Here is an 18,739-nt window from a genome sequence, read left to right as displayed (position 1 = left end):
GTTTTAGGTGTGTTGGGGTAAATATTTCTCTGTTCATGTTTACCCCAAGCTTCATCAAATTTGAGTTTGAATTAAGATTCTGTTAAGATAACAGTATTTTTTTTTTCTTTTTATGTTTGTGTTTCTAATGCAGTTTCAGTAAATATTGAGTAAATAGATGTTTAGGCTCCCCTAGGTTATTGCAGGACAACAATGGTGAATTCATAGTTAGGACTGATCTGATCAAATGGTATTGTTGTTGTATCTTACAGTTGAACAGATACAAGAATCTCCACCCGCTGCTGGAAGTCGAGGTATACGGACACGCCTCTCAACAGGCAGTATCCATATGAATGGCACATACACTGTTGCCGTGGCCAAGGAGATTGAAAATAACCAAAATCTGATGCATAAAGGTAAGTTACCTAATAAAAATCTATTTATTTATCTTCACTTTGATTAGTATCCAAATTAAACATTTATCCTTGCCATTCTTCGATACATTTTCCGTTTATATACCCAGATTTAAGATCGGAAAGGGATATTACTATTGCCTGTCTGTCCTTAACAATTTCATCTCTATACAAGACACTTCTTAGTGCTTTCTTTGCAAATTTATTAACAACTTGCTTGCGGCATTGCTTTTTATTTAGGTGCAAATGTCTGGGGTCAAGGTCATTTTACTATAAATTGTATCCAGTTTGGTAGATAGAATGATGCCTCACACAGCACTTATTTCAGGAAACCCCAAACAAAATTTTCTTTCACGATATATCTTGCTTTGATTTCCTGTAAAGAATTAATGTCATGGTCATTGTCACTTTGGCAGTTGGTTTCTGCTTAATTTATTTAATTCTGATGGCTGATTTCTCTGCAACTTATTACAGTTGGTCTGTGAAATTATCATACTCTGCTACGGCATAATCACTACATATCTTACAACATCACTGGGATAGTTTAGGATTGATATAGCTGGGGGGTAATTGATATATCTGGGGGGTAATTGATATATCTGGGGGGTAATTGATATATCTGGGGGGTAATTGATATATCTGGGGGCTAATTGATATCTGGGGGGTAATTGATATATCTGGGGGGTAATTGATATATCTGGGGGGTAATTGATATATCTGGGGGCTAATTGATATCTGGGGGGTAATTGATATATCTGGGGGGTAATTGATATATCTGGGGGGTAATTGATATATCTGGGGGGTAATTGATATATCTGGGGGGTAATTGATATATCTGGGGGGTAATTGATATATCTGGGGGGTAATTGATATATCTGGGGGGTAATTGATATATCTGGGGGGTAATTGATATATCTGGGGGGTAATTGATATATCTGGGGGGTAATTGATATATCTGGGGGGTAATTGATATATCTGGGGGGTAATTGATATATCTGGGGGGTAATTGATATATCTGGGGGGTAATTGATATATCTGGGGGGTAATTGATATATCTGGGGGGTAATTGATATATCTGGGGGGTAATTGATATATCTGGGGGGTAATTGATATATCTGGGGGGTAATTGATATATCTGGGGGGTAATTGATATATCTGGGGGGTAATTGATATATCTGGGGGGTAATTGATATATCTGGGGGGTAATTATATATATCTGGGGGGTAATTGATATATCTGGGGGGTAATTGATATATCTGGGGGGTAATTGATATATCTGGGGGGTAATTGATATATATCTGGGGGGTAATTGATATATCTGGGGGGTAATTGATATATCTGGGGGGTAATTGATATATCTGGGGGGTAATTGATATATCTGGGGGGTAATTGATATATCTGGGGGGTAATTGATATATCTGGGGGGTAATTGATATATCTGGGGGGTAATTGATATATCTGGGGGGTAATTGATATATCTGGGGGGTAATTGATATATCTGGGGGGTAATTGATATATCTGGGGGGTAATTGATATATCTGGGGGGTAATTGATATATCTGGGGGGTATATTGATATATATCTGGGGGGTAATTGATATATCTGGGGGGTAATTGATATATCTGGGGGGTAATTGATATATCTGGGGGGTAATTGATATATCTGGGGGGTAATTGATATATCTGGGGGGTAATTGATATATCTGGGGGGTAATTGATATATCTGGGGGGTAATTGATATATCTGGGGGTAATTGATATATCCTGGGGGGTAATTGATATATCTGGGGGGTAATTGATATATCTGGGGGGGGGTAATTGATATATCTGGGGGGTAATTGATATATCTGGGGGGTAATTGATATATCTGGGGGGTAATTGATATATCTGGGGGGTAATTGATATATCTGGGGGGTAATTGATATATCTGGGGGGTAATTGATATATCTGGGGGGTAATTGATATATCTGGGGGGTAATTGATATATCTGGGGGCTAATTGATATATCTGGGGGCTAATTGATATATCTGGGGGGTAATTGATATATCTGGGGGGGAAATTGATATATCTGGGGGTTAATTGATATATCTGGGGGGTAATTGATATATCTGGGGGGTAATTGATATATCTGGGGGGTAATTGATATATTGATATATCTGGGGGGTAATTGATATATCTGGGGGGTAATTGATATATCTGGGGGGTAATTGATATATCTGGGGGGTAATTGATATATCTGGGGGGTAATTGATATATCTGGGGGCTAATTGATATATCTGGGGGGTAATTGATATATCTGGGGGGTAATTGATATATCTGGGGGGTAATTGATATATCTGGGGGGTAATTGATATATCTGGGGGGTAATTGATATATCTGGGGGGTAATTGATATATCTGGGGGGTAATTGATATATCTGGGGGGTAATTGATATATCTGGGGGGTAATTGATATATCTGGGGGGTAATTGATATCTGGGGGGTAATTGATATCTGGGGGGTAATTGATATATCTGGGGGGGTAATTGATATATCTGGGGGGTAATTGATATCTGGGGGGTAATTGATATATCTGGGGGGTAATTGATATATCTGGGGGGTAATTGATATCTGGGGGGTAATTGATATCTGGGGGGTAATTGATCTATCTGGGGGGTAATTGATCTATCTGGGAGGTATTTGATATATCTGGGGGGTAATTGATATCTGAGGGGTAATTGATATATCTGGGGGGTAATTGATATATCTGGGGGGGTAATTGATATCTGGGGGGTAATTGATATATCTGGGGGATAATTGATATATCTGGGGGGTAATTGACATCTGGGGGGTAATTGATATATCTGGGGGGTAATTGATATATCTGGGGGGGTAATTTGCAATGCAGGTTTTCGAAAGAACACCAATTTTAAGCTGAATGAATTGTGTGTCTATTTTAATACTTTTCTTTAACCTGCAAGTTGAGTCTGAAGGAGGGTCATCTAAATTATATTGGCTTGAAAGAATTAATTGACTTGAACCGTGGTCAGGCGCAGAGGGGACGTGATAGCTTAGTTGCGAGAGTGTTGACCTACGTTACCTTAGATGAAGATTTGAGTCACGTGGTTTGATGCTTCCTACCTGTAGTAGCTTATTTCTCAGTAAGCTACATGACAATTGGACCAGTCTGCTGATGTTGTGTTCAAGGGCAAGACACTTGTCCATGTAATTTTTCTGGAAGACATGTGTCAGTCTGTCTGGTATGTTGCTATGTGAGGTAGGCACCAGCTGCTACAAGGAAACCTTGCCTCAAAATCACAATTGTTGCTCAAAGGGCAGTTAACACAGCCAACAAAACTAATTGATATGTTCCAGATACCAACATTTAATTTGATAAGATTGGATGTGGCAATCTCACGTCATTGTAGGTTATCAACTGATAAGGTATACATAGGATGTCATGTGGGAGATGTTTTCTTCTTTTGTTTGTGTCTGCTACTTTAGCCAAAATATACTGCATTGTTGACATTTGAAAGTAGAAAGTAGATGATGGTAGGTGAGTTTTATCGCACTAAACATTTTATATATAGTAGCATTATACCCAATATATGTTGATGATGGTAGGTGAGTTTTGTCGCACTAAACATTCTGTACGTAAGAAGCATTATACCCAATATATGTTGATGATGGTAGGTGAGTTTTATCGCACTAAACATTCTATAAATAGTAGCATTATACCCAATATATGTTTATGATGGTAGGTGAGTTTTATCTTACGAAACATTCTGTACGTAAGTAGCTTTATACCCAATGGTATTAGCATTAGTCATAATCCTGGTATACTAAGAATCACAAATTGTTTCATATTAATACCCAGGACTTTTATTAAAGATTCTAGTTGTTGATATGGCTACTGTGCTTTTTAATAGTGAACACTAATGGTTCAGTCACCCGAATTGTCAGTTGTGTCATTTGATTGGCTAAATCATTAAGTTTCACTTATGTCCTCTCTACTTAAGATCTCGCTAGACTGTTTAACTTTCGTCCTCCTTTGTGTAAGATTTTTAACAATTTTCTTTTATATCCCTTATTTTGGTGTTTTATAAGTGTGTAACATTAACCAGATATTGAAATATCTTTATAGATGATTTATGTTCCAAAAAATGTTAGACACTGATGGGCTAACTTACTTAACCAACTCCATGATTTCCGCCATTACACCAATGGGTATAACAAAAAAGATCAGTCATTCTTATCATATGATTATAATTTGTTGCTCACTTTTGATTTTATCTAGGAAAAAATTCTCTATTAGGTCCCATGCCTGCTAATAAACTGTTTCATAAATATCAAGTTATGAGCTGTAATCCAATATTTGTTTATCACATAACTACCATCTTATCAGTAGAATAATTCTGATTATAGAAATTCTTGACATTTCTCTGGTATGATATGACCCAGCAGAGTTGTGATTGGCTAAAGGTTTCCATTTTACCATAGTGGTGTCATAATATGTATTGTGACATCACCAAAGAAAGGGGTAAATATAAAGAGAATATCGCCATTTTGAATTTTGTATCAATTAAATAAGATACTATTTTCATGAATGTTTGCAAAAGTATATACCTAAGTTATGTGATAAACAGAATTTTATATTTGTTTCCATTTCATGTGAAGTTTATGAAACTGAGTAATATTATGAATGGAAACTTGTGTAAGATCCTCTATCATATATATCCTTATGTGTGACTCATTATTTGGTAATACAACCTGTTGTGTAGACCCAAACCTAGACCAGGCAGTCAGTGGGAGGTCTCATGATTCCTGGACAGCTGAAGAGAAACTCAAAATCGTCGACTTTGCTGAAAAGTTTGGAAACAGAGCAGCTGGACGTCGGTTCAATGTCGGGGAATCCAATGTACGTAATTGGAGGAGACTGGAAGATGATCTAGCGGCCATGCCTGCCAGCAAACGGGCAAACAGAGGTAAACAACCTTCACATCCAAACTTGGAGGAAGAACTGTATGCTTGGATCCGTGATTGTAAAGAAGACGGTATTGATGTGGGGTCAACAGATATAAGAAATCACGCAGCAGAGCTCTGTAAAACCAAGTACCCTGACCCAAACTTCAAGGCCTCGCTGAATTGGTGTTACCTGTTTATGCGTCGACACCACCTCAGTCTACAACGTATGTTGATTTGAATTTAATCTACAGTGAACTCTTTTATCTCAAAGTTTCCAGAACCAACAAGATGGAAACTGTTAGTCTGTTTCCAGTGAACATATTGATTTTCAGTCTAATCTCAAGGAACTTGGTTACTACAAAGTCATTAAGACCTTTGTAACATGTTTCTGAAGATGAATCAGGAAATCAGAATTATGTAAATCACTTTGTTTTTTGCATGTATTTTATTTTTAGCAAACTTAATCTAAAGGTTTTATTTATAAATAATTGCATGGATTCATTATTAAAGAAACTCTTTTTCAATAATATATTCCCTCCTGCCCTGTTCAGCTTCCAGTCTCATCAATCTCTCTCTGTCAATCATTGTACATCATTTCTGAAAAGATCTGATGTCAGCTATGACAATATTTAAGTTGAGATACTCTTTCAGGGTCGAAGGTCAAAGTCAAATTCATTGCTGTATAATTCAGTAATTCTCACATTGAATGATATTATTTCGTAAAGGATATTGATCAAACTATTTTAAGATATATCTTTAACAGATTCATGTTTTTAGGGCTTTATTGTCTCAGTCACTGTTACTATTCATAGAAATTTATGTCATGTGAAGATTTTCCGGGTCAGTCTTGTTAGTTTCTTTTTTGTTAAAGATAGGTCCTTTCCAGCAACTCACATTATAATTAGCTTCAATTAAGATCAATTTTTCTGGATAGCAACGACACAGTCAGGTGACCTGTATGTTTTTGAATAAATGAAACAATTTGTGGTTCTTTTTAATGTCATTGTGATATCATTATACTAAATTTAACACACTATGTTTTCCTTTGTTAGAAATTACAAGTTGAATGTGATAACTCTACTAATATGCTAGTGGTAAGTGATTATGTAAAGCATTTTAGACAGTCTCTTTTTTTTTTTTTTTAGATCAGTAGATGTATATAAGAAATGAAAAAAATAGATATATATATCATGTTTGACAAGTGTATTAATTACTTACACATATGTGAGAGTTGACATCAATTATGAATATACTACTTGTACTATTGTATCGTATTATGTGAACTTGGAGAAAAAAAAAATAAATTGTATCGTATTTTGTGAACTTGGAGAAAAAAAAAATAAATGAAAAAAAAAAAATTTTAGACAATCTTGGTGGAGCATATATTTTAAATGTGAAACTGACATAGCCATAGAAAATACAGAAAGCAGAAGATGAAGTTTGAGAATCGTGATGTATAGAGATAATATATTCGGAATATAAAAAACATATAATTACCTATATACTTACCTTACTGTTAATGTATATAATTGGGTGCAATGAAATTTTGATCTCTTATTTCTACAACACAATACAATGATAAATTCATGCATTCACACTAATTTCCTATTGACAACATAGAGAAGTGATAATTAGTGAAGTACATTCAGTGCAAAAGGTGCTGAAATAAAGGAGGACTGCTATATGTTTGCTGTAACCTAACTACTGAAATTGTACTATCACCATCTTTGTGGATTGTAATGGTACTATGGAATCTAATTACACAAACACATATTCATTGTTCTTTATAAAAATCTTTCAGTTTGATAGATGACTTTTCAGCAATATTTCACTCATTGGCTATAATTCAAAATCAAAAACTTGCCAATGGTGTAATGGATACTAAGATTAGCCAGCAAAAATTGGTAATTATGAAGATATTCATAGATTTAACTTTGAGCAATTTTCTTGAAACTTCACAGAAGACAGTATTCTAATGTGTGCCATATATGGTATGTAATGTGTGGTTTTTTGTCCATCAAAGGGATTTACTCCTGGAGCGTTACTGCTTAGTATGGTAACATAACACGTGTTAATTTTTAAATGACTGTAAACCATATTGAAATTGGTACAATAATCTTTTTTCACTTATTTGAATGCAATACTTTAAACACGAAAATCATTATGATGAGACTACTGTATTTTAAAAGTATCAGCTGTGTGTTTTGATATGCTGTATCAGTATTTGTTTCATTGACACTCTATTAGAAAATATCCAGGTGCAATTTCTAAATTTTTTTCCTGGTATAAGTCTACATATACTGTGTGATGGTTAAGGGTATCTCCACACTTCTCCTATAGATCTGGGTGGTATTTTATCAAAGTCCTTGTTTTATCTATGTTTTGTTTTAGCAGTAATGTCTGGAAAACTTAATGCCAAGTTCATGGTTTCAGTTCCTTACTGTTTGTTTCGACTGTTTCATTTAGTTTAATCTTATCATGCCTTTAGACTTATGAATATTTGCATCCATTAACTAGCATACCTTTAGACTTATATACAGATAAAAATGCCCTACAATAGATTTTTCTTTGTTGAGTTTGGATGTCTGCCTGTTCTCCCTTTGCTTTTTAATTTGATTTGGAAACCCGCCTTGCATTAACCTCATGTAATTTTGTGAAATCACAAATAATGTCTGACATTACTGATGGCTTTGAGAAATTACAAACAATAGCTTTATATTACCTGTGGCATTGTGACATCTCAAACAACACTTTTACATTACCTGTGACATTGTGACATCACAAACAACACCTCTGTGTTACATGTGACTTTGTGAATCACAAACAACACCTTTACATTACCTGTGAATTTGTGTTGTCATAAACAACACCAATATATTACCTGTGGCTTTGTGACATCACAAACAACACCTTTACATTACCTGTGACATTGTGACATCACAAACAACACCTTTACATTACCTGTGACTTTGTGACATCACAAACAACACCTATGTGTTACCTGTGGCTTTGTGATATCACAAACAAAACCTTTACATTACCTGTGACTTTGTGTTGTCATAAACAACACCTATATATTACCTGTGACATTGTGACATTGCAAACAACACCTTTACATTACCTGTGACATTGTGACATCATAAAACAACACCTCTGTGTTACCTGTGACTTTGTGTTGTCACAGACAACCTATACATTACCTGTGACTTCACTTCGGATATCGCAACAGAGCAGAAGCCATGAGTGTAGATGTACCAACAGCAGTTAGTGTTGACATATTAGTATGTGGAGTGTAGATGTATCAACAGAAGTTAGTGTTGACATATTAGTATCAGGAGTGTGGATGTACCAACAGAAGTTAGTGTTGACATATTAGTATGAGGAGTGTGGATGTACCAACAGAAGTTAGTGTTGACATATTAGTATGCGGAATGTAGATGTATCAACAGAAGTTAGCGTTGACATATTAGTATGCGAAGTGTAGATGTATCAACAGAAGTTAGTGTTGACATATTAGTATGCGGAGTGTGGATGTACCAACAGAAGTTAGTGTTGACATATTAGTATGCGGAGTGTGGATGTACCAACAGAAGTTAGTGTTGACATACTAGTATGCGGAGTGTGGATGTATCAACAGAAGTTAGTGATGACATATTAGTATGCGGAGTGTGGATGTACCAACAGAAGTTAGTGTTGACATATTAGTATGCGGAGTGTAGATGTATCAACAGAAGTTAGTGTTGACATATTAGTATGCGGAGTGTAGATGTATCAACAGAAGTTAGTGTTGACATATTAGTATGCGGAGTGTGGATGTACCAACAGAAGTTAGTGTTGACTTATTAGTATGCGGAGTGTGGATGTATCAACAGAAGTTAGTGTTGACATATTAGTATGCAGAGTGTGGATATATCAACGGATGTACCAACAGAAGTTAGTGTTGACATATTAGTATGAGGAATGTGGATGTACCAACAGAAGTTAGTGTTGACATATTAGTATGCAGAGTGTGGATATATCAACGGATGTAATAACAGAAGTTAGCGTTGACATATAAGTATGAGGAGTGTGGATGTACCAACAGAAGCTAGCGTTGACATATAAGTATGCGGAGTGTAGATGTACCAACAGAAGCTAGCGTTGACATATAAGTATGAGGAGTGTGGATTGAGACTTATCATTGGACCATGGGTTTAATTCATTATTTATTAATATTGACCTTAAGAGGCTTACGAAGAATATAGCGTCTAATAATGAAGAAGGAATAGTCTTTGCACAATAAATTCTGTGTAATTCTATTCTGTACTCCTTATACTGATTGCTTACATATACAGATTTGGGGCCTCAATTTATGTCAGTTGTTGCGCACGTGATGTGACAGCGAGACATGAAAGAAAAATTGACTTTAGGGGATCGTATTTAATTGGTTTGGTCATGAATAGGTAGATAATGACATTTACCTGTGATTTTAACACCTAACACTTGAAGACAATTGCTTGTGTAGGTAAGATAGATAATGAATAATTGGATAGGGAAGTGAATGACAGCAATATACGTCTGATGTCAAAGAAATCAAACGAGAAGATGCACAAACATTACGTTGTAATTAAACAGAAGGTTATTAAAAGTCAGTAAATGAGATGAAAACAAATTTTGATGAGAATACTATCAAGTGTTGGACTTTATATCGTTGGTCTGACATGTTGGCTGGATATTCCAAGATCAACTTCTTGACTCCTGGAGATCAATTTTGACAGAATTTTAGAGTACGCACATTATGCAAGTAGAAGCTTTTTTTTCCACCATTTTCATCTTCAAAAGTACCTGTCTGTGCACATTACATAGGTGCACACATTACGCAGGTCTTTACTGTACATGTGACTTTGAGATAAAGTTCCTGTAGATAATTCATCAAATAGGACCAAATGATTATGGTTCTCACTTTGTCATGATAAAAAGATTGCCTGTTTAATAACGGTTCTTTTTGTTATTGTTGTTTTTAAACATACTCTCAGTCATAACTCATATGACCCTTTAAAATATCTTTATGAAACTTGAGAATAACTTTTATCGCCAACAAATTGTTTGCAGTGCACTAAAATTATGTCTACATTATGATCATCACCTCTAGGTCAGAGGTCAAATAGGTGTAAAATGTATATTCTTATCTGGGCCATTACTATTGAAACATTTAAGATTTCTTGGAATAAATATTCATTTCTCATAAATATTTGATGTCCGATTCATTAATTTCCTAGAGGTACCAACGACGCCACCCTCCAGCTCTCCCACCACGAGTAGCAGTGGCAGAAAACGTGGTCATACAGGAGTGGTAGAGGGAATTCATTCTCAGGGCCCAGGAGGACAAACAGTTCCACCCAAACGTCGCAAAATTGGACGCAATGATGGATCTGGAGAGGTACCTCCATACTTACAGATGTTTAAACTAAACCTAGTTTATTTTTAGGATTAGTTCCCACTGCAACTAAAATCTTTCAAATTTTTGTTTTAGGATAATATGTGATATGTACTTTTGTTTTAGGACAATCCTCAATGTAGTTGTGTTTTAGGACATTCCTTAATGTGCTGGTGTTTTAGGACAATCCTCAATGTACTGGTGTTTTAGGACATTCCTTAATGTACTGGCCTTTAGGACCATTCTTAAGATACTTGTGTTTTAGGACAGTCCTCAATGTACTGGTGTTATAGGACAATCCTTAATGTACGGGTGTTTTTGGACAATCTTCAATGTACTGGTGTTTTAGGACAGTCCTCAATGTACTGGTGTTATAGGACAATCCTCAATGTACTGGTGTTTTAGGACATTCCTTAATGTACTGGTGTTATAGGACAATCCTCAATGTACTGGTGTTTTAGGACAATCCTCAATGTACTGGTGTTATAGGACAATCCTCAATGTACTGGTGTTATAGGACAATCCTCAATGTACTGGTGTTTTTGGACAATCTTCAATGTACTGGTGTTTTAGGACTTTCCTTAATGTCCTGGTGTTATAGGACAATCCTCAATGTACTGGTGTTTTAGGACTTTCCTTAATGTACTGGTGTTATAGGACAATCTTCAATGTACTGGTGTTTTAGGACAATCCTCAATGTACTGGTGTTTTAGGACAATCCTCAATGTACTGGTGTTTTAGGACCATTCTTAAGATACTTGTGGTTTAGGACCATTCTTAAAATACTTGTGTTTTAGGACCATTCTTGACATACTTTGCTGTTGGACAATCCTCAACTGACCCTTGATTGCACTTGTGTTGTAGGACAATAGAAATGACTATTTCTGTTGGCTCTGTCACAAGGAAGGGACAGTGATCTGCTGTGAACTGTGTCCACGTGTGTACCATACCAAATGTCTAAACCTTGGGCTCAAGCTTCCTAAAGACTGGGTCTGCCCAGAGTGTGAGGTAGGTTGAACTTACTCCACTGAGAAAACAATGATTTGCTCTACCAGGCCAAAATCCTGAGGATAAAATTCTCGTTCACTGTGGTTACTTTTTCTACTGTTAACTTTAACGTTATTTACTGATAAGATGAAAGAGGTGAAAGATTTAAGAATTCTGTTGTCTGGAGTTATGATAATATTTTCTCTAATGCTTCACTCAGTGATTGCTTTCTGTGTTATATTTACCCAATGTTCAGTAAAAAAAGGAGATGATCAGCTTTTCTTTGAGGCTACAAATACGTACTGTATGTATTGCTTTCTGTCTGTGACTATATTTATGATATAGGTTTTTATTTTTTAGGATAGAACAAAATAATGAAAACAAACCTTTTGAAAAATTCAAATTACTTTAAAAAATCGGGGTTAGTTCAAAAGATTTTGTTGAAAGAAAAGCAAAAACAAACCAAACACTATTTTTTATGCCTCACACTTCCAATAAAAACCCTACACAATATACATACGTTACAACAACATTAGAAATTATTACATAAAGGAATTATTTTTCCTGTACCAACCAAGCTGATAATTAACAAATGGTACATAGTTTTTTCTATGGATGAAGATATTTGTTATTTGTATTTGCAGAAGATAATGAGAGCAGAGTGTATTGATACTCGTTCAAAGGCCATGTCTATGATAAGTATAGATACGCTGTGTACACTACTGAAGTATGCACTGGAAAGAATGACACACCAAGGGGTGAGTTATATATTACACAAGTATTGATGACATCATCTATTTTTGTGAGGTGACATCATCAATTTTTGTGAAGTTAATTATTTCAGTGTGTTTTGCATAGTGATCTAGGCTTTTTTCATTCATCAATTGGACTGATTAGACCAATAAGGTCTACTTATGAAATATGAATAAATCTATTTATCTTATGTTCTTGACTACAAGCTTTGATGGAAACTTTTTAAACCTAGCTATATTTTAATGTATTGTGGTGGTCGGTAATGATATGTGTCTGAAATATTACCTCTAAATGTGAAGACAAACTGGTAGGTCTGCAAGCCCCTGTACTAGATTAATCCAGCATAAACTTATAGACTTCAGAGCTAAGTGGTTGTATGGATACTCATAGTGATTAATTTTTGAAGATGTCAATTGTAGAGTGACCTGTTTATGTATCTATTTATTGATGATGTCATTTGTTTTGTAGAGTGACCCATTTATGAAGCCAGTTGACCTTAATGCTGTCCCTTATTATACAGATTATATCTACAATGCCATGGACCTTGGCCAGCTTGAGAGGGTAAAATATTAATCCCTAGTTCACTGCAAATAATGTTCTGTTTGTAGCATAGGAATATTTTAAATGTTACCACAAATAATATTTTTTTCTCTCAGTTGATAAAAAGCAAGGGGATGACTATACAGTTGCGACAGTCAGTTTTAATGCTATCCCAGTCTTGAGTGTTGAATACATATATTCATGAGAGTGTAATCACTATATGCTGTAGGAAGGGATATCAGAAACGCCCTAATTTACACCTAGCACCACGTCGTTGGCTCTAATCCCTGTGTTTACTGCAGCAAATTTCCAACAAAACATGATGGAGTTATCCCTCTTCTAATTCGTACAGATTTGAAAAATTGCAAAAATGTTATGATTTATTGAAACATGTATCATTAAAAATGAAAAAGTTGCTGTCTTGTGGTAAAATCTGATGTTGTTTTCATGACTTGTCTGGATCAATTACATTATGCAATCATTCTCTTGGCTAAGTATGCATGTGAGAAATTCATGGAGGGTATGTAGTTACCCATGTTCTTCCTTAAATCATTTTCATTAACCAATCATGTTGCATCAGAGTTTGAGTGATGATTATATTAGACATGATGATGTATTATAAACGTAGGACTAAAAGAACATGCTGTATAAGGTTGTTTCATTTTGCTTAGCATAAATATTTTTCTGATCAGGTCTGAAGATTAAATTTCGAGCATGTTTTTAAATTGTTATTCATATACCCATGGGTATATAACATACTTTTTATAAAATTGTGATTCACTGTAAGATATTTACTGTGTATATTATTTGTGTTCTCTTAATGACTGCGAATAAACTGAAATTAAATCCCAACAACACATGTACAGACATCATGAAAACTTTCTTTCTTTTCAGAACATCAAAAAGAAGTTGTATGGTTGTACAGAGGCCTTTCTAGCTGATGCAAAGTGGATCCTACACAACTGTATTATCTTTAATGGCAGTGAGTTTATTGCTGATGCTGTCATCTCCCCTTCATCCGAGCTCTTCAGTGTGAAACTACATCAGAGCTATTCAACAACCTGCCCTTCAGTCAATCTGTTTAGGGATAATTCACATATGTTTATCATTATATGGTATTGAAATTGTTGACAGTTGTGTATTACTAGCCCATGAACTGCCAACAGCATAGGAATGCTGCAAGTAATGTATGCAAACTGAGGTTGTATTCCCTAATAATCAGATAAAAATTGAAAACAATAAATATAAGCAATGAACAGCTTTCAGTTGTCATTCATGGGGGTATGAATGCCGCCAGGATAAATGGAAATTTAACTTGAAGAACTGACGCGCTTCATTGAATTTGCCCATATTCTGTTGGTGTTCACATACCCATGAATAGCAACTGAAAGCAGTTCAGTGCTTAAGGAAAACACCTACATTTGGAGAGGCATGAAATAAATGTCTGTAATTTTGATGGTGCAAGTTGGTTAGCACAGGATACATATAAACCTTTATCTGATTAACACGGGAAATTTGAGTCCAGAGTATCATAATCAATAAAACTATAGCTACAATCCTGGCTTGTTATTGTAATAGAGGTCATTATTTATTTCAATGCCTCTGCTAGGAATCGAACCCAGGATCCCTGACTTACTAGTCTGATGCTCATTCAATTGAGCTAAAGAGAAGTTCTCTCCAGCCAAGTAGTATATTGTGGCTAGTATTTTACCAGGATTACATTATGACCCAGCGCCTTCTTGATCTTAGAGATGCTGTCATGTCTTGCATACCTTTTGGTATACAAGGATGACTTAACGTTTTTAAATCTAAACAAACAGGCATTGGCTCTCTTTAAGTATTTGATTTGTACAGCTATAGTGTACCTACTGGTCACTGTAACACATTACTTTTTTATTTCCCATTTTTCCCTTCACTTTGATATTACCATTTATAGGGTAATAACTGACAGATCCATTAAAGATTCAATACTTGTTTTGTAGCTCATCATAAACTCACAAGTAGTGCCAAGATGATCATCAAGATCTGTAAGCATGAGGTATGTGTGGCCTATCTGTATTTAACAGATGAAAATGATGGTCGTACAAGTAATAACAATAATAGTGCTTATCACTAAGACACTAAGACAATCGTCTAGTACCATTGTATGTAAGTTAGACACTAACACATTCTCTGGGAGGCTGATTAAACATGGAGTGAATTGAGACACTGTAACACATGCTCTGGGAGGAGAATTAAACATGGAGTGAATTGAGACACTGTGACACATTCTCTGGGAGGAGAATTAAACATGGAGTGAATTGAGACACTGTAACACATGCTCTAGGAGGCTGATTAAACATGGAGTGAATTGAGACACTGTAACACATTCTCTGGGAGGAGGATTAAACATGGAGTGAATTGAGACACTGTAACACATGCTCTGGGAGGAGGATTAAACATGGAGTGAATTGAGACACTGTAACACATTCTCTGGGAGGAGGATTAAACATGGAGTGAATTGAGACACTGTAACACATTCTCTGGGAGGAGGATTAAACATGGAGTGAATTGAGACACTGTAACACATTCTCTGGGAGGAGGATTAAACATGGAGTGAATTGAGTAACACATTCTGTGATTAAACATTCTCATGGAGTGAATTGAGACACTGTAAACATGGAGTGAATTGAGACACTGTAAAACATGCTCTGGGAGGAGAATTAAACATGGAGTGAATTGAGACACTGTAACACATGCTCTGGGAGGCTGATTAAACATGGAGTGAATTGAGACACTGTAACACATTCTCTGGGAGGCTGATTAAACATGGAGTGAATTGAGACACTGTAACACATTCTCTGGGAGGAGGATTAAACATGGAGTGAATTGAGACACTGTAACACATGCTCTGGGAGGCTGATTAAACATGGAGTGAATTGAGACACTGTAACACATTCTCTGGGAGACTGATTAAACATGGAGTGAATTGAGACACTGTGACACATTCTCTGGGAGGAGAATTAAACATGGAGTGAATTGAGACACTGTAAAACATGCTCTGGGAGGCTGATTAAACATGGAGTGAATTGAGACACTGTAACACATGCTCTGGGAGGCTGATTAAACATGGAGTGAATTGAGACACTGTAACACATTCTCTGGGAGGCTGATTAAACATGGAGTGAATTGAGACACTGTGACACATTCTCTGGGAGGAGAATTAAACATGGAGTGAATTGAGACACTGTAAAACATGCTCTGGGAGGCTGATTAAACATGGAGTGAATTGAGACACTGTAACACATTCTCTGGGAGGCTGATTAAACATGGAGTGAATTGAGACACTGTAACACATTCTCTGGGGGGAGGATTAAACATGGAGTGAATTGATTGTAGTGTCTTATGACTGTTGATTTCATTGATATACAGTACAGTACAACACAACATGCACCCCTACATATTTACCATCAGTATGTGATCTGTAATTGGTGTATTTCTAGTTTAAGGTTTACTGAACATTTTGTGTATATATTTTTAGAAAGAAACTTGCACTTAAAGATGTGTTTTCTTTTGTAGATGAATGAAATAGAGCTGTGTCCGGACTGTTATTGGAACTCTTGTGTTCGTAAAAATGAGGAGTGGTTCAGCGAGACGTGTGTAGGTATTTCTATTTGTGGTTAAGAAGCTTCTAGTTCTACTTAACATCTAAATCACTACTTAACATCTAAATCACTACTTAACATCTAAATCAAGTTCTACTTAACATCTAAATCACTACTTAACATCTAAATCACTACTTAACATCTAAATCAAGTTCTACTTAACATCTAAATCACTACTTAACATCTAAATCACTACTTAACATCTCAATCAAGTTCTACTTAACATCTAAATCACTACTTAACATCTAAATCACTACTTAACATCTAAATCAAGTTCTACTTAACATCTAAATCACTACTTAACATCTAAATCACTACTTAACATCTAAATCAAGTTCTACTTAACATCTAAATCACTACTTAACATCTAAATCACTACTTAACATCTAAATCACTACTTAACATCTCAATCAAGTTCTACATAACATCTAAATCACTACTTAACATCTAAATCACTACTTAACATCTAAATCACTACTTAACATCTAAATCACTACTTAACATCTCAATCAAGTTCTACTTAACATCTAAATCACTACTTAACATCTAAATCAAGTTCTACTTAACATCTAAATCACTACTTAACATCTAAATCACTACTTAACATCTAAATCACTACTTAACATCTAAATCAAGTTCTACTTAACATCTAAATCACTACTTAACATCTAAATCACTACTTAACATCTCAATCAAGTTCTACTTAACATCTGAATCACTACTTAACATCTAAATCACTACTTAACATCTAAATCACTACTTAACATCTAAATCACTACTTAACATCTCAATCACTACTTAACATCTAAATCACTACTTAACATCTAAATCAAGTTCTACTTAACATCTAAATCACTACTTTACATCTAAATCACTACTTAACATCTCAACATCTAAATCACTACTTAACATCTAAATCACTACTTAACATCTAAATCAAGTTCTACTTAACATCTAAATCACTACTTAACATCTAAATCACTACTTAACATCTAAATCACTACTTAACATCTCAATCACTACTTAACATCTAAATCAAGTTCTACTTAACATCTAAATCACTACTTAACATCTAAATCACTACTTAACATCTAAATCAAGTTCTACTTAACATCTAAATCACTACTTAACATCTAAATCACTACTTAACATCTAAATCACTACTTAACATCTAAATCACTACTTAACATCTCAATCAAGTTCTACATAACATCTAAATCACTACTTAACATCTAAATCACTACTTAACATCTAAATCACTACTTAACATCTAAATCACTCATTAACATCTTAAATCAAGTTCTACTTAACATCTAAATCACTACTTAATATCTAAATCACTACTTAACATCTCAATCAAGTTCTACTTAACATCTAAATCACTACTTAACATCTAAATCACTACTTAACAACATCTAAATCACTACTTAACATCTAAATCACTACTTAACATTTAAATCAAGTTCTACTTAACATCTAAATCACTACTTGACATCTCAATCAAGTTCTACTTAACATCTAAATCACTACTTAACAACATCTAAATCACTACTTAACATCTCAATCAAGTTCTACTTAACATCTAAATCACTACTTAACATCTAAATTAAGTTCTACTTAACATCTAAATCACTACTTAACATCTAAATTAAGTTCTACTTAACATCTAAATCACTACTTAACATCTAAATTAAGTTCTACTTAACATCTAAATCACTACTTAACATCTAAATCACTACTTAACTTAAATCACTACTTAACATTTAAATCAAGTTCTACTTAACATCTAAATCACTACTTAACATCTAAATCACTACTTAACATCTAAATCACTACTTAACATCTAAATCAAGTTCTACTTAACATCTAAATCACTACTTAACATCTAAATCAAGTTCTACTTAACATCTGAATCAAGTTCTGCTAAAAAATATTGAAAATTCCAAAATTCTGTGGAATCATTTCTCACCATTCTGCTAAAATAGGTAAATTTCCAAAAAATACAATATTTCTAAAAGACAAATCTGTCTAGAAGAGCCAGAAATACATTTTATATGTTAATAACAC

General features: G+C 34.8%; 1 protein-coding gene across 3 annotated transcripts in view; it reads left to right on the top strand.

The window, feature by feature from the left end:
* LOC132544809 (MYND-type zinc finger-containing chromatin reader ZMYND8-like) overlaps window positions 1-18,739 on the top strand; it is a 58,456-nt gene that overhangs the window by 19,853 nt on the left and 19,864 nt on the right. The window contains exons 4-12 of one of the 3 annotated variants that reach the window (XM_060208456.1): window positions 252-395; window positions 5,149-5,352; window positions 10,591-10,751; window positions 11,613-11,756; window positions 12,380-12,493; window positions 12,957-13,049; window positions 13,923-14,010; window positions 15,011-15,066; window positions 16,587-16,667. In XM_060208456.1, coding sequence (XP_060064439.1) covers window positions 252-395; window positions 5,149-5,352; window positions 10,591-10,751; window positions 11,613-11,756; window positions 12,380-12,493; window positions 12,957-13,049; window positions 13,923-14,010; window positions 15,011-15,066; window positions 16,587-16,667 — 1,085 coding nt within the window. Of the gene's footprint in view, window positions 1-251; window positions 396-5,148; window positions 5,557-10,590; window positions 10,752-11,612; window positions 11,757-12,379; window positions 12,494-12,956; window positions 13,050-13,922; window positions 14,011-15,010; window positions 15,067-16,586; window positions 16,668-18,739 lie in introns of all 3 variants that reach the window. The other 2 variants (XM_060208455.1, XM_060208457.1) reach the window with 2 other exon arrangements.

The sequence above is a fragment of the Ylistrum balloti genome, unplaced genomic scaffold (genome assembly GCF_031769215.1).
Source record: "Ylistrum balloti isolate Yb309-2 unplaced genomic scaffold, AGI_CSIRO_Ybal_v1 Utg369810, whole genome shotgun sequence".
Taxonomy (NCBI): domain Eukaryota; kingdom Metazoa; phylum Mollusca; class Bivalvia; order Pectinida; family Pectinidae; genus Ylistrum; species Ylistrum balloti.
This window is presented reverse-complemented; position numbering and strand designations above follow the sequence as displayed.